The 13982-nt window shown below is 43.0% G+C and overlaps 1 protein-coding gene across 1 annotated transcript in view; it reads right to left on the bottom strand.

Moving 5' to 3' along the window:
- F10 (coagulation factor X) overlaps nt 1-9843 on the bottom strand; it is a 46099-nt gene extending 36256 nt beyond the window's left edge. The window contains exons 1-2 of the mRNA XM_006883956.1: nt 9645-9843; nt 3197-3357 (exon numbers count right to left, since the gene is read on the bottom strand). Coding sequence (XP_006884018.1) covers nt 3197-3357; nt 9645-9843 — 360 coding nt within the window. The remainder of the gene's footprint in view (nt 1-3196; nt 3358-9644) is intronic.
- Between the last annotated feature and the right edge of the window lie 4139 nt (nt 9844-13982).

Raw genomic sequence — 13982 nt, 5'->3', positions numbered from 1 at the left:
TGTAGTTTCCACACTCAGTTGGGTCACCTTTCTTTGGAATGGGAACAAATATAGATCTCTTCCAGTCAGTTGGCCAAGTGGTTGTTCTCCAGAAAGAAAAAGTAGAAAGTGTAATTGGACATGCATCACAATTCTTTTTTTTTATGCATTACAATTCTTATTGCTGAAGGAAGAATGTTGAATGACCCAGAAAGTATCAAAAGAAGATGGAAGGAAGGGAGTTCTTCTGGCCTAGTGGCAAGAAGCTGTGCTGCAATCCCAAAGGAGCACTGTTCTAATTCACCAGGTGCTCTGCTGGAGAAGGAGGAACAATCTCCTCCTGGGCCAGTTGGATCTGATTCTACGGTAGACAAGAAGAAGAAAGGAAAAAAAAAGATGGAAGGAGTACAAAGAATCAATACACCAATAAGAACTGGCTGACAAAGAAGAATTTCATGAAACAACATATGATCAAGATTCTATGATGATGGAGGAAGTTGAAGCTACTCTGAATGAATTGGCAAAAAACAAGGCCCCAGGAATTGATGGCATACCAATTGACATATTTTAGCAAACAGATGCTGCCCTGGAAGCCCTCACCAGGTCATGACAAGAAATCTGGAGGACAACTACCTGGCCAACTGATTGGAAGAGATCTGTATTTATTCTAATTTCAAAATAAGGTGATCCAACAGAATGTGGAAATTATCAATTGATATCACTAATATCACATGCAAGGAAGATCCTGCTGAAGATTATGCAGCGATGACCAGAACAGCACACAGCAGAAAACTGTCAGATGTGCAGGCTGGGTTTAGAAGAGGCTAGAGCAGTAGGGACATCAAAATCACTGTTAGAATGATCTTGGCTGAAAGCAGGGAGTATCAGAGGAATGTCTATCTGTGTTTCATTGACTACACAAAGGCATTTGTCCGTGTGGATCACAGCAAATTGTGGCTAACTTTGAGAAGAATAGAGATCTTAGGACAGTTAATTGTGCTCATGAGAAACCTACACTTGGACCAGGAAAAAGTAGTCAGAACAGAGCAGTGAAACATAGAGCATGGTTCAGGATCAGGAAAGGTGTGTATTAGGGATGAATTCTATCTTCATACCTTTTCAGTCTATATGCAGACTAGATCATTTGGGAGGCTGGACTTTATGAGGAGGAATGTGGCATCAGGATTGGAGGAAGATTCATCAACAACCTGTGCTATGCAAATGATTACAACCTTGCTTGTTGAAACGGAAAAGAACATGAGGCATTTGCTGCAGAATGTCAAGGACTGTATTCTTCAATATGAATTGAATTTCAACATCAAGAAAACAAAAATTCTCACCACTGGGCCATTTAGCAGCTTCATGATGGACAGATAAGTGATTAAGATTGTTGATAACTTCGGCTTGCTTGATTCCACAATCACCTCTCTTGGTGACAGCAGTTAGGAAATCAAAAGAGATATTTCATTGGAAAATTCTGCTGTCAGGGACCTCTCTAGAGTACTGAAGAGCAACAATGTCAGTCTAGAGACTATGGTGTGCCAGATCCAGGCCATGGTGTTTGCAATTAATTACTTGTTATGCACCAGAGTGCAGGATGATGACAAAGGATGATAGAAGAAGATGATGCCTTTGAGTTGTGGTGCTAGAGAAGAGTGTTGAATATGCCATGGACTGCCAGGAGAACAAACAGGTCCATCCTTGAGAGTGTGAAACCAAGCAGCTCCCTGGAGACAAGGATTTTGAAGCTCCATCCCACATACTTTGGGTATGTGGCCAGGAGGGACCAGTCCTTGGAGAAGGACATCATACTTGGAAGAAAGGAGGGAGAGGAAGACCCAGGATGAGACAGATTGACTCAGAATGGGAGAAATGGAATTAGCTCTGTCAGAGATGAAGAGATTGGCTCAGGATAGGGCAGGGTTCAGTAGCTAAGGTTGCTATGAGTCGCAAGTGACTGGATGGCATGTAAAAACAACAACATATGCATTAAAATTAAAATAATAAAAATACTATGAGATACCATCTCACCCCAGTAAGATTAGCAAAATTTAACAGAGCAGCAAGCAACAAATGTTGGTGAGGTTGTGGAGAGACGGGACCTCTTATTCACTGTTAGAGGGAGTGTAAAATGGTGACACCACTATGGAAGGCAGTATCACGCTTTCTCAAAAACTTGGAAAGAGAAATACCATTTGACCCAGCAATTCCACTAGTGGGAATATACCCCAAAGAAACCAGAACTGCCACCCAAGCAGATATATGCACACCCATGTTTATTGCTGCTTTGCTCACAATAGCAAAGAATTGGACACAGCCCAAGTGCCCATCAAAAAACTAATGGACAGAGAAGCTGTAGCATATTCACACAAGGGAATACTATGCACCACTGAAAAATACTGAGTGAAATATCTCAATCACAAAAAGGCAAATACTGTATAATGCCACTGTTATAGAACAGGACTGATATGGGGGTTGAGGGGAAACTAAGAAAAGAGGGAATAAACAATGTACACAGTATTGATGAGGGAATGAACTGCATAAAAGGAACATATGATTAGGTATTATTGACATGACAAGAGTCCAGAATAAGAGTTGCATGGTAAAGTGGTCTGGAGGAGAGGGGACTATATAATAATGAAATAACTTTGTTTTTCAAAGAAGAAAGCGAACTGGGGGTGGGGGGAGGGATGGGGGACAGGGAAGAAAATGTACAACAATAAATGAATGTAAGTCCAAGTTCTTTAGAAACTTTCACTGAAGTCTTAAATAAAAGAAAATAATGTACGAAATTATGAATATTTTTTAAATGTAACATTTCATCCTATGTGGTTAAATGAATTTTAAAATGCTTTTAAAAGTTCTTATAAACCTTCCAACTTGATTTATCTTCTCAGCTTTGTGAGGATGCAGTAATCAATGTCTTTGCACATAGTGAAAGAACTAATAATAATGAGGTAGTTCTTATTCCTCAAATATCTTTCACCAACTTTCCACTCTAGAAAAAATACTTCACAGTTTTATGGTTTTTTTCCCCCTCAAAAGGACCACAAAATAGAATGGGCACTTAACCTAGGAGCCTTGAACAGAATATTGCCATTTTAGAGTAGATATACTCAATTAATTAGATGAGGACTGGTGAGGGACCAAGGGCTGCTCATCATCAATTCACCCCAGTTTTGTGTGGAAAGGAGATTCTGATCTCCCTAACTCTTACCGTTTGGTCGTCATCTTCGAAGACTTCTCGGGCCTCTTCGTATTCGCAAGATTCTTCCACACACTCTCTTTCAAGGTTTCCTTTCTTCATCTCTTCAAAAAATGAATTTGCTCTCCTGACTCTTTGCAGGACATTGTTGGCCAATTCCTGATTAATGAAAACTGGAAGACAGTGAGATGACACAAGTTTAAGCAGCTTTATTTGGTTACCTACTACTTTTGCCAGAAACAGGACTGTCTGCACGCATGCTGCAAAAGGGTAAAACTATTTCCTCACTGGTTAAACAAAACAAAACAAAACACAAAAAGCTGAGTGAGGTATCTCAGTCACAAAGGGACAAATGCTATATGGTGCCACTGTTGTAGAGTGAGGCTGACATCGGGATGGGGTTAAGACTGAGAAAAACTGGATGAAATATGTTTACGGCATTGAAGTCTTTGGGGGAGAGAATATTTTATATTTTAGGGCATTATGTTTATCGTAAGAGTACGGAATGAGGGTTGCAGAGTGGATTATATTTGGGGCTGGGGGATGTGTGTGGGGGATTGCGTACTAATGAGGGAGTTTTTCTTTTGCATTTGAAAGAGAGGAGCAAATGGGGGGGAGGCGGGGAGAGGGGTGCAACAATGAATGAATGGAATTCCAAAATCTCTGTAGATGTTCATTGAAATGAAAAATAAAGAAATTTTTAAAAAAAAAACACAACTGGGAAGGAAATTATCTCCCCTCATGACACCTCCATGAGTTAAAATTATATGACAACTGTCTTGGACTTTTCTTAGAAGGTAGAGCCAGAGTGGTGCTTGGAAGCAAAGATGATAAAACGTCGTTCCACATCCTTTGGACTTGTTGCTAGGAGAGGCTATTCTTTGGAGAGAATCATTATGCTTTGGAAGGTGGAGAGTCAGTGAAAGAGAGGAAGACCCTCACCATTGATTGACACAGGACTGCAGCAGTAGATTCAAGTGTGACAGAGGTAATGAGGATGGCACAGGATGAAGCAGGGTCCAGATCTGTTGTACATAGGGCCCCAGAGTCATATCTTGACTTGACATATCTTGACATATCTTGACTTCCTGCCTTCATTATGAATATAGAAAGCCCTCAGGTTTCTTTTCCTGGCCCTTTGCTCTTTTCTTCCTACCCATTTTTGCAGTTTCAACATGATGAAAGAGGACTTTCAAGATGAGATTTCTGGTATTGACTTTCATCCAAGCCCCATATCTTCAAGGGACTCACTATAATGGCTGCCATCTCCCTTCATCTCAAAACTCCAAACTTCAAACTAAAGCTGTAGGACTTCAGACTGAAACAGTCTTGGGTTTTGAAGTTACACGCTACTTACTACTGGTAAATGAGAATGATAATATCCTACTTCTCAAAGTACCTTTTCCCCTTAAGTGTATAAAACTCAATGATTAAGTTTTATGCAGCCAGATCCTCCACATTAGGAGTTGGCTTCTAGCATCTTGATGGAGGTCACATAAGGGAAGTTTTTGGGTCATGTTTGATGTGTGTTACTGTTCCCCCCCCAAAAGTGGGTGTCAATTGAACTTTTGACCAAGGGTGGAGACTTGCTTAAGGGTATGTCTTTAAAATTCCATAGTGAGGGGTTGGGTCTGTGGCCAGCTGGAGCCTCCAGACTAGGAAAATTTATTAATTTTAGAATGAATATCCTTTAAGTGATACAGCAACTATTTGTCTATTTGCTGTACTGAATAACTTGGAGTTGCTGTGATGCTGAACACTGTGCCATAGTTGTGTCATCATGGTTACCCATCATGGACAGTGTTTGGAGAAGCTTCCAGATTGATTCAGGTTGGGAAACAGGTGTGCATCCACTTCCTAAACTAGATACTTTTGGAAACTCTATAAATGTACTCTAGAAATGATGTTATAGAACAGAGTTTAGGTCTTTTACACAAGGGTCACTATGAGTCATATTCAACTTGATGATTCTTAACCACTACTAAGTGAGACTAGAGTTGTTATATCTGGAGGGACATTCTTCCATTTTGCACATCAGTCTTTGTCAATGTGCAGTATGAAGTAACCTGGGTTGTTGTGATGCTGAACTTTGTGCCATTGGGATATCAAATACCACAATGGTTTCCCAATGTGGACAGGGTTTGGTGGAACTCTCAGTTGTAAAACAGGTTTGGAAGCAGGAGTGCCATCCACTTCCTAAACCACGTGCCTCTGGAAACTCTATGAATTTGGAGAAATGATAGTTATGGAAAGGTATTAGGTCTTTTGTTCATAGAGTCACAATGAGTCATGCTTGACTTGACCACAATCAACAAAAACAAAGACGTTCCAAAAGATAGCTTCCTTGTTTCTTCAAATTCCTTTCCATCTCTTTCAGTGACACCTACATTTTCCTATCAACACAAAGCTCTAACTTGTATTTGTTGCTCTCTTCCTATTGCTCTTCAAATTCATTACAAAATCTTGCCTTGTAAACATTTTCTCTTATTTTGGTGAAAATAGACACAGTAACATATTCACCATTTTAACAATTTCTTTGTACAATTTCTCATCATTGATTGCATTCTTCAAATTGTGCATCCATTCTCACTATCCTTTCAAATAGTTTACCACCATTTATATAACGCAATGTCTACTCTGTAAGTAAAACTCTTCCTTTCTCTGTCCTACAATCCCTGGTCACCACAATAACCTTTGTATGTTCCATACAATTGTGATTATACAGTGTCTGTCCTTTTGTGACTGACTTCTTTCACTGGGCATGATGAACAAGGTCCATCGATGTTGTGGGGTATTTCAAGGCTTACCTTGTCTTTGTTGTTGAGTAATTAAGCCTTAGGGAGCACTGGTGGCATAGTCCATGAGGCATTTTGTTGCTAACCCCAAACACCTGCCTGGTAGTTCAAATCCACCAGTGGCTTTCCAGAACTAAGAAAAGTATTCTCCTCCCATGCAATTAACACCCTCAGTTACCTGCCGGAGGGTCAGCTATGAGCTAGTTCTGACTTCATAGCAATGAATTGGCTTTGTTTCTTTTAAAAAATAGATCTTGGAAACTCTTGCTTTGAAATATAGTTCACATTTATCCTGCTTACAGTCACATAGCCATTCCCCTCTTCCTGACTCTCAAATTGGAATTAGCAACCTCACACTTGCATCTGAACAGTTTCTAAAATAGAATTTCTAAAATTGTGGTTCATAGTCCCCTTTCCTATCAGGGTGGGTGGGGCCTATAAATCAATATTTTAACACACTTCCTGGATAACCCAAGGCACATACGTTTGAGAACCCTTGTCTGAATCCCACATCCCTTCTGGATGGCCTGCATCCTCTCTGTCAGATTATCTGTTCCCTAGAACCACAGTGCTTTTTCATGAACTGCCTCAAGGGGACAGTTACCATCAGTCAGGTCTGGGCACTAGCACTTCGCCTGGCCAAGCCCTCTTTTCTTCCTCTAATTCCTTAAAAGGACTCATTGTTCCTTATGCCAGGCCACATCCCTGTTCCAGTAGGCATTCCTGTCCCTGAGCTTCCTTTCATGATTTTGCAAAACCTAAATTCTCACCTCCTCTATGTTTTCCATCCAAATCCCATCTTTTACCTTCTCTTTCATAAAGCCTGTTCTTATCCCTTCCCAATTTCTCTAAGTACTGAAGTACCTCTAAGCTTGAACTGTCTTGCAGGAAAAGTAGGGAGGGTGATAGACATGGAATACTGGGGGAAGGGTAGTGTTAAGGAAGCTAACAACTGAAATGTCATTTCTCTTTTTAAACCTTTGAACTGTGCTGGGTGCCATGACTTTCCACTGCCTGAGAATAAGACCTGAGGTCTTCATCAAGGCATCCCTGCTGTGGTTCTAGTTGTGTCTCTGACCTCTCTGCCTTCCACTTCCAGCTTTACTCACCTCTCTCCCTCAGCACTTTCTTTGTTCCTTAAATATATCAAACACTTTGGAGCAAATGAAACCAGGGTGCTCCTTAGAGGCAAAGTGATCAAACTTCATCTCTTATCCTTTGGGCATGTGGTCAGAGGGGTTCAGTCCTTGTACAATGACATCATGCTGGGAAAGTGGGAGGATCAAAGAAAGAGGAGAAAATGGATTGACACAATGACTGTGGTAATGGGTTCGAGCATGCTAGAGATAGTGAGATGGTGCAGAATAGGGCAAGGTTCAGATCTGCCATGGGTTAGATCACTGTGAGGCTTAGTGAACCTGGTGGCACCTAACAACAGCAGCAGTAATTCACCCCTAGGCAGCAGCTCACCCCTAGGCAGTAACTCACCCCCAGGCCTTCTATTTAGAAGGTTTTTCTTCCCCAGCTAGAACATGTTCTTCCAGACACACCCATAGCTCATGCCATAAATATTCCTCAAAAGGCTCTTCCGAAATACCTTATGTTGCCTTCCATGCACATCTTTCTATTTACCCTGCCTACTTTTTCTTCATAGCATTTATCACGCTGACATTATGCATTGACATATTTATCGCCTTTTGGTCTCAAGTGGAATATAAACTGTGACAAAATGGGATTAGTTTACTTTTGTATCTCCAGTACCCGGGGATACATTAAAAACAAAGCAAACACCCACCCATAAAAATGCATTCCTCTCCAGTTGTTTCTGACTTCTTGTTGTTAGGTGTCTTCAAGCTGCCACCCTGTGAACAACAAACTTGAACCTTGCCTTATTTTGCACTATCTCCCATATGCTTGAACCCTTTCTTCCAAATTGGATCTGACTGGTACAGGAGGAGATTGCAGCTCATCTGGTAGATTTGAACCATGTACCTCTGGGATTGCAGGGCAGCTTCTTGCCACTAGGCCACCAGAACTCCCCTGGTTCTAACCCTTTGTTTTAGAGCTTTATCCATCCACCTTTGTTGGGGGTCTTCCTCTCTTTCTCTGATCCTTTAATTTCCCAGCATGATGACTTTTCCTAGGACTGGTTCCTCCTGACATTTGACATTCTGCCCAAAGTAAGACAAAGTTTTACTGTCCTTGCCTGTAAAGAGCACGCTAGTTGGCAGTCCGTGGAATATTCAGTACCCTTCTCTAATGTCACTCAGAGACCCTGTGTTGTTTGTTACTGTTATGTGCCGTCGAGTCACTTGTGACTCAGTGATCCTATCAAGAGCCTAAATCCTGCTCTATCCTGTGGCAACCTCACTGTCTATGCTTAATAAATATTTGTTGAATGAATGAAGGACTGGACAATTGGTCTGGCCTTTAGGATCAGGCTCAAAATTTAGCTGCTTGGACATCTGACAGAATGGCTAACACCACAATAAGGACAATCTTGTGACCATCAAATATTTTGTCAAAACACTAAAAGCTTGAGAAGGGAAAATCATTAGTTGGGCAGAATTAGGAACATACAGGGAAATGTAACTGCATCCAGTTACATTCATGTTAACAACACAGCTGTCATGGTCTCTGAATGGAGAAAGTGAGTGACCTGGTCCCTGATGTCCAGGGACTGGCAACTTTCTCCCAGAGTTAAGATCTGCACTCAAGAAATCATCTGTCAGTCATGTCCTGTCATGAGCACACCAGGATGAAGAATCCACATAAAGTGGAGAGGGTGCCGCTTGTCATATGGGTGCAGATGAAGAGGAGGAGGTTGGTTTGAAGGAGCCTATGGAGCTGGGGAGGGCACGCCTTAATGGAAGACAAGTCCTGTGTTACTTCAGAGGCAGGAGCAGCTTCAGTGGGGAGAATGGATGGGTGGGACAGAGGCTGGAAGGGGAGAAGTGACACACATAGTTGAGAAGACTAAGTGAGATCATGGTATGAGTGCCAGGAAAGGCACTTGGATTTTACTGGAAGGAAGGCTTCCTGTGGGGGAAATGCCAAAACAGACACACCAGGAGAGAGGTGTCGTGCCTTTTTTGTAGGGTCATCTTTGTCCCGTAGAACCCCATTTTTAGAGTTCGCCTATTGGCCCTTTCTTTACTCTTTTGTTTCCCCCCTTCCCTTCCTTACTTTTTACCATTGTCCTTCACAAATATTTCCGTTTTCTTCCACAAGGTTGCTGTTGGTTGTTTGCATCTCAGGTGTTCTTTCCCTTTCACTTTATCTAACATGCAAACAAGTCCCAGAGGCGCCTCCTTTCTCCTGTCTCTGTGGCTCCCCCCCCACTCCTTTTTTGATAGTAGGGTCCCCACACCCTCTCTCTGTCACTTCCCTCGGGAGGCGCCTCCACAGGCTGGTGATGCCCCCTCACCCACCTCCAGCCTGAGGGTTCTCCTCGGTTAGTTTTGGCATCAGAAGGAGGAACTTTTTTCTCCCTCTCCTTTCCTCTGTCTCCTGCTTCACACCTTCATCCCTTAATTTATCTCTGTTTTCATCTGTGCCTTTGTGTCCTGTGCAATGCCCGCCTGACCCTCTTCCCCACAGCATGAAGACTGCTTCTAACGGTACTCCCAGCTGGAGAATATGGGAAAGCCACCCCGCTTTCTCACACAGCCTGTGACAGGGGAAAAGGGGCACCCGATACTCCCAGAGAGATTCCAGCGCATCCAGTGGGAACTCCGGGGTGGGGGTGGGGAGGCACATCTGCAGCCGCGCCCTCGGCAGCCGGTTGGTCAAAAGGGGGTGCTTACCACTTGCACCAGGTAGCAGGAGGCCTGCCAGCAGGACGAGGTGCAGCCTGCTCTCCATGGTGTTTGGCTATGGAGAACCTTTTCCTGTCCACCCGCTGTGACAGGTCACCCGGGGCAAGGGTCAGCTTGCACTGGCTTCCCAGAGTTGCTCTGATGTCCTTCTGCTTATCACAACCTCCTGATTGCAGTGCAGGGCCTCGCTGTGATGTCAGCTGGGTGCGAACTACTGCTTCAGAGTCCGGCCTCCCTCCCGCTTTCTCCACTTGAGAATCAGGAAACACCCGGGGGCGGGTTTATTCATCCCAAAGGCCCAGCAGTAACCCCATTGGGGCTGCTAACTAAACGGTATCAGATTACCCAATAAGCAAGGTCTGCGAGGGATTTTTTTTTAAACTCATCTGTAGTGAAAATATCACTTTGTTCCCCTCCATACATCAAAGATTCTGCTTTTAGGTGTGGCTGATATCTCTTTCCCAACCCTGCCACATCTTCCTGCAGAATCAAAGCCTCTATTAACATTGACGAACCCTGATGAGGATGGAGTCCCTGGTAAGCACCTACCCAGTCATGAACTGTGTGCTACTGATTAGTAAGCACAAGTAAACTCTTGCTTACTGGGTAATAAGCCCCTAGCCTTTTGGATTTACCCTGTGGTAATTTGTAACAAAGTCTTGGTTAACTACTTCCGAAAAACCACAGCCTTTGAAAACTTACATAAGCAAGAGTCCATTCCAGGGTAGCTAGTTGAACTGTTCTCCCAACCCCCATCCCATATAGTGGACAAAGATATTTAATTCTTAAAAAAACCACAAACATCACCTTATAGTTTTCAGACATATTTGTAATCTACTCCTTATATTAATAATAAAAGATATATAGTATTCCCCCCAAAAAATCAGAAAATTAAGATTTGGAGAGAGGTTATATATAATTAGCCTTAAGTTGTGGTTTTGGAATCCCATGGACTGCCAAAAGCACAAACAGATACATTTTGAAGAAAGTGCAACCAGGAGGCAAGGATAATAACTTCGTCTCATATATTTTAGACATCTTGTTAGGAGGATCTAAGTCCTTGGAAAAAAATATGCTAGAAAAGGTGGAGAAAGACCCTCAAAAATGTACAGACTGACAGTGACTGTAACAACGGACTAGAATATATCAGAGCTGGTGAGGATGGCACGGGATAGGGCAGGGTTCTGTGAGTCGTCCAGTTGATGGCCTGTAACAGCAAGGGTCATCTGTGGTAGACAGGGAATTTCTTTTTTCTTTTACTTCAGATCAGTTGTTTTTCCTCCTGGACTGAAATGAGGCTTTTGTTCCTGCGCCTCACTATTCAGGTGGCTGTCAGTTGGTGCCAGCTTCCACATGGCCAGCTTCTGTCACAGAGGGTCCTGCTGCCGAGCGTGCCCGGACTGTCAGTCTTGTACTCACTTTTATTCTTCATCCTGATCTCCCAATTCCCTCCAAAAGAAAGAAGAAAGAAAAACACCCCAAAGCACAACACACGTCTCAGGAAAGACCATGTTTTGCTTACCTTTTGTACACTCGTTTCTTACACATCTTTCTGGAATGTCTTTGAATTGTAATATTGACCAAGAATATTGAATATCCTGCAGACCATCAAATGAACAAGCAAATCTTGGAAGAAGTGTAACCAGAGGATCCCTAAAAGGCGATGGTGAGACTTCATCTCACAGACTTAGTCCGTGTCAACAGGAGCGGCCAGTACCAGGAAAAGGGCATCATGCTTGCAGAAGTTGAGGGTCCAGGGGAGAAACGAAGACCCTTAAAGAGGTGGACAGAGACAGTGACTGCAGCAACATGCTTAAGCACAGCGGAGATCGTGCAGAGGACTGGGTTTCCTTCTGTAGATGGGATCTGTGTGGAGTGGAGCGACTCTACAGCCCCTAAACAACAGTCCAGTCTCCATAGGGTCCTTGTAGGGTTCTTGGGAGTTGGAATCAGCTCTGGAGAAGAGGGCTTTTCTAACTTGTTTGTTTGTGTGGTCTTTTCCAATGTCGTTTGCATCAAGGATTCACAGAGCAGCACTGCCGCTTGGCTTTGTGGGGCCTGCCTCATGTCTGCCACCTCCTCCCACCTCTCTGTGGCTCCCACTCCCAGAAATCTTACTATACTTGACCTTCCTTTCTCCTAATAGCCATACGGAAGTGATTTAAAAATCGTCCATAGAAAGCTCATCATGATCCATAATAATCAGTTACATATTTAAATCACTGAGCTCCATCACATCTCTAGACTGTACCCTTCCACAAAGGCTCTCACGAGCACAGGGAGAGCAATCCTTACGGCAGGACGAGGTAGGTGCCGTCATGATCCCATTTTACAGTTGGGAAAGCTGAGGCAGAGTCCGTTTTCTGCGTAGGACTTTTGCTGTCTTTTTCTTTACATTTATTTCACTCTCTTATCTTTCTTCTTTAAGGAGCCCTGGTGGCACAGTATATTACATGTTGGGCTGCTAACCAAAAGGTTAGAAGTTTGAATCCACTAGCCACTCCCAGGGAGAAAGATGGGCAATTTCCTGTAGTAAAGATATCTAGCATCAGAAACCAAGTGGCATGAGGCAGAAGGAAATCAACGGCCGTGAGTGTGGGTTTGCTTTGGGAATTTTTTTTTGGTTTTGTGTGTGTGTGTGTGTGTGTGTGTGTGTGTGTGTGTGTGTGTGTGTGTGCTGGTCTATTTAGCTCAGGGCCTGTCATCTTCAAGCCCATTCTTCCCTCCTTCCCAGAAAGAAGTATCTTGCCAACTCCTGTTTCCAGTAAGACAAAGCAGTTGTGAGAAATGAGCTGACGTTAGTGCCTGATGAGATCTTGGCATGTTTTCATTATCAACTTTCCCCTTTAAATAGACTGGTTGAGCTGGAGATATCTGTATGCTTTTAGGTTGGCTTTACTTTACACAATGACATGCATCTTTTCATGTACCAGAATGTTTCCCATGCATTAGCTAATCTTACGGCTTCACATGCATTAACTACTGTCAGCTTTACAGCAATTATCAGAGTGTGTTCCCATCTTACAGAGGAAAAAATGGAGGCACAGAGAGGCTAAACAACTTGTCCAAGAACAAACAGCAGAATCAGATTTTGAATCCATGTGTTCTAGCTCCAGAGTCTACTCTCTTGACTTGCTCTGTTGCTTACTGAAATAATTAAAATCATTTGACTGGGAGATGGTAAACTTTTTCTGGAAAGGTCCAGATAGTAAATATTTTAGGCTGTCTTTGTGGGCCAGACGGTCCCATTTCAATTAATTTAACTGCTGTTTCAAAGAAATGAGTGGCTGTGCTCCAACAAATACTTACCCAAACCCAGTGTGGTTTAGATTTAGCCCTTGGGCTGTGGTTTGCAGGCTCCTGGTCAAATATTACTTGGTTTTTCACCAGAAAAGCAACTGGGCCCTTTACTGACAGTTAATAAGCTATTTTGTATTCCAGCCCCAGGGACAGTTTCAACAATATTCCTTGGAGGGGAAACCTATACTAATATGACCCATACACACAGAGTAGGGACCACCTTACAGTGACAGACTCATATTGTAGGAGTTGTGGCACTCAATATGTTTATTATCTAATTCTATGTTCTTTCTAGTTTAAGTGGAATGAGTATGTAATGTCAAAATGCTATTTATTTCTCATTTTTTTCCTCACTGAAGCTGTATTATGACTTTGTGCAGTATTGGTGGGTGGTGTAGTCTGAAGGGAGTTAAGCTGCCAGTCCAAAGCCTGTACCTCTCCAGCAGTTCAAATCCATCAGTGGCTTGACAAGAGAAAGATGGGCATTCTTCTCTGAGTGATTTCCAGGCTCACAGACCTCCAGAGGCGGGTCAGCTTTGAGTCAGCTCTGACTCCACAGTACCATGTGAGAATGAGTGTTTGGTGGGTCCGCGGCAGCATTCTTACCTCCTGTGTGGGAGACTGGCGCTTCATTTCAGGCCCGGGGAACTCCAAGTGCAGCCACGATCCTTCTCCTTGTTATCAGTGGAGGCTTATGTGTTGTTATGATACTGAACACATGTCAGGGTAATTTCCAGATTAATGGGACCTAGGAAGAAAGGCCTGACTACCTACTTCTTGAGTCAATGAATGAAAGGCTATGAATGGAAAGTGTGTGACCTGTACTCATCCCAGGAATGGCACAGGGTTGGGCACTGCTCTGCTCTGTTCTGTTCTGTGTAGATT

This window comes from Elephantulus edwardii, unplaced genomic scaffold (genome assembly GCF_000299155.1).
Source record: "Elephantulus edwardii isolate Elephantulus edwardi_28Jun2011 unplaced genomic scaffold, EleEdw1.0 scaffold00030, whole genome shotgun sequence".
Lineage (NCBI taxonomy): Eukaryota > Metazoa > Chordata > Mammalia > Macroscelidea > Macroscelididae > Elephantulus > Elephantulus edwardii.
This window is presented reverse-complemented; position numbering and strand designations above follow the sequence as displayed.